Below are 1717 nucleotides of genomic sequence, written 5' to 3' on the forward strand. Positions count from 1 at the left end.
CCTCCTTCTTTGTGAGTGGTTGGCGGGTGCTCTAGTGTGATTTGCTCTTTTTCTCCTATCAAACATCTGTCTTTCTTATTCCTCCTTCTTTGTGAGTGGTTGGCGGGTGCTCTAGTGTGATTTGCTCTTTTTCTCCTATCAAACATCTGTCTTTCTTATTCCTCCTTCTTTGTGAGTGGTTGGCGGGTGCTCTAGTGTGATTTGCTCCTTCTCTCCTATCAAGCATCTATCATCCTTATCCCTCCTTCTTCTTGGGTCGTTGGCAGGTGCTCTATTCTGGTTTCTACCCAATGTAATTTTGCAGATTTTGTGTCAAATGTTTAGACGTTTAGCTCAATAAATATCACCAGTGCAACATTCCAGCTTTTTAAAAAAAAAACAAAGTGTTAGATGAACTTACAAAGTTTTTGCTTTCTGTAAAATTTTGTTTTTGTGGGATTCCGGGTTGTTGTACTCGGGGCGACATCATGTTTATTCAGGTGTCATCATCTTTTACGTGGGTGGTTGGCAGGTGCTCGGTTGTGGTTTGCTCCTTCTTTCCTATCAAACATCTATCGTCCTTATCTCCCCTCCTTCTTTTTATGTTTGTTAATATCTTGTAACACCTCTAATCTTCTGGCGCTCATATGACCTTTTGCAGTTGCGAGCGCCGTAAAACCTTTACTAAAACGAAAAATAATTCTTTTACAATGCTCACGTTTTTTGGCTTGGATGATGGGCGGGTGCTCCTATGTGTTTGCTCCTTCTTTCCTATCAAACATCTATCAACCCCCTGGGGCGGTGCTACTGACTGAAGTGTCTTTAGGCCATTCCCAAAGGGGGGACATTAACAAGTTCTTATGCACAGTAGAATTGTAAATGGGCTGATTTGTCAATGTCATGCTCATAACTGTGCCTGAGCTGCAACAAGGAACTGCTGCTTTTTCTTTCCTATTCCTTACTGTCATCATTTTACCCTCTACTTCTTTTGTATGTTTGTCACACTCTTGTGACCTGCTATTTGCGGGGTGCCTTGATAGTCGAAGCAGACTTTGTTCTGTGTAGGGTAGAGAGGTGAGCAGAGTAAGTCTGATTCCCCGTTTGGACTTCTCTGTTGACATCCATCCCTTGGCGAAAAAATTATGACCGTATGCAGTTGTGAGCGCCCTAAAACCTTACTAAAACACACAAAAAATGTTGATCGTCCTTATCCGTCCTCCCTCTTTTGTTTGTATGTCACTCTCTAGGAACACCTCTAATCTTCGGCACTTGTATGACCTGTTTGTGTTGCGCAAGCGCCGTAAAGCTCCTTCTTTCCTATCAGACATCTATCGTCCTTATCTTCCCTTCTTCTTTTTTTATGTTTGTTACTCTCTTGTAACACCTCTGATCTTCCGGCGCTCATATGACCTTATGCAGTTGCGAGCGCCGTAAAACCTACTAAAACAAAAAGCTGTAACTCTTACAAAAGACTCATTTTTGACGTGTGTGGAATTTAGGTCAAGAAAGTGCTGTCTTCATCTGGCTTGTCGCCGCTCCACCTTCAATTCTATGAGGGTCGTACAGTCGTCTTGGGGCGCCGATGATGGTAAGGAATATTTTTGTTGAGCTATTTTTTTCGTATCTGCTTCTTGTTCTTTTTCTAGTTCTTATTTTTGTTCTTCTTCTTGTTCTTGTTCTTGTTCTTCTTGTTCTTCTTCTCCTTCTTCTCCTCCTCCTCCTCCTCCTCCTCCTCCTC

At 42.3% G+C, this 1717-nt stretch overlaps 1 protein-coding gene across 1 annotated transcript in view; it reads left to right on the forward strand.

Moving 5' to 3' along the window:
* The window catches only part of LOC118478877, a gene marked incomplete at its 3' end in the record, with an annotated part of 23125 nt that extends 21557 nt beyond the window's left edge, over positions 1–1568 (forward strand). The window contains 1 exon segment of the mRNA XM_035973263.1: positions 1479–1568. Within this exon segment, the coding sequence (XP_035829156.1) occupies positions 1479–1568 (90 nt within the window).
* Between the last annotated feature and the right edge of the window lie 149 nt (positions 1569–1717).

This window comes from Aplysia californica, unplaced genomic scaffold (assembly GCF_000002075.1).
Source record: "Aplysia californica isolate F4 #8 unplaced genomic scaffold, AplCal3.0 scaffold01085, whole genome shotgun sequence".
NCBI classification, from domain to species: Eukaryota; Metazoa; Mollusca; class Gastropoda; order Aplysiida; family Aplysiidae; genus Aplysia; species Aplysia californica.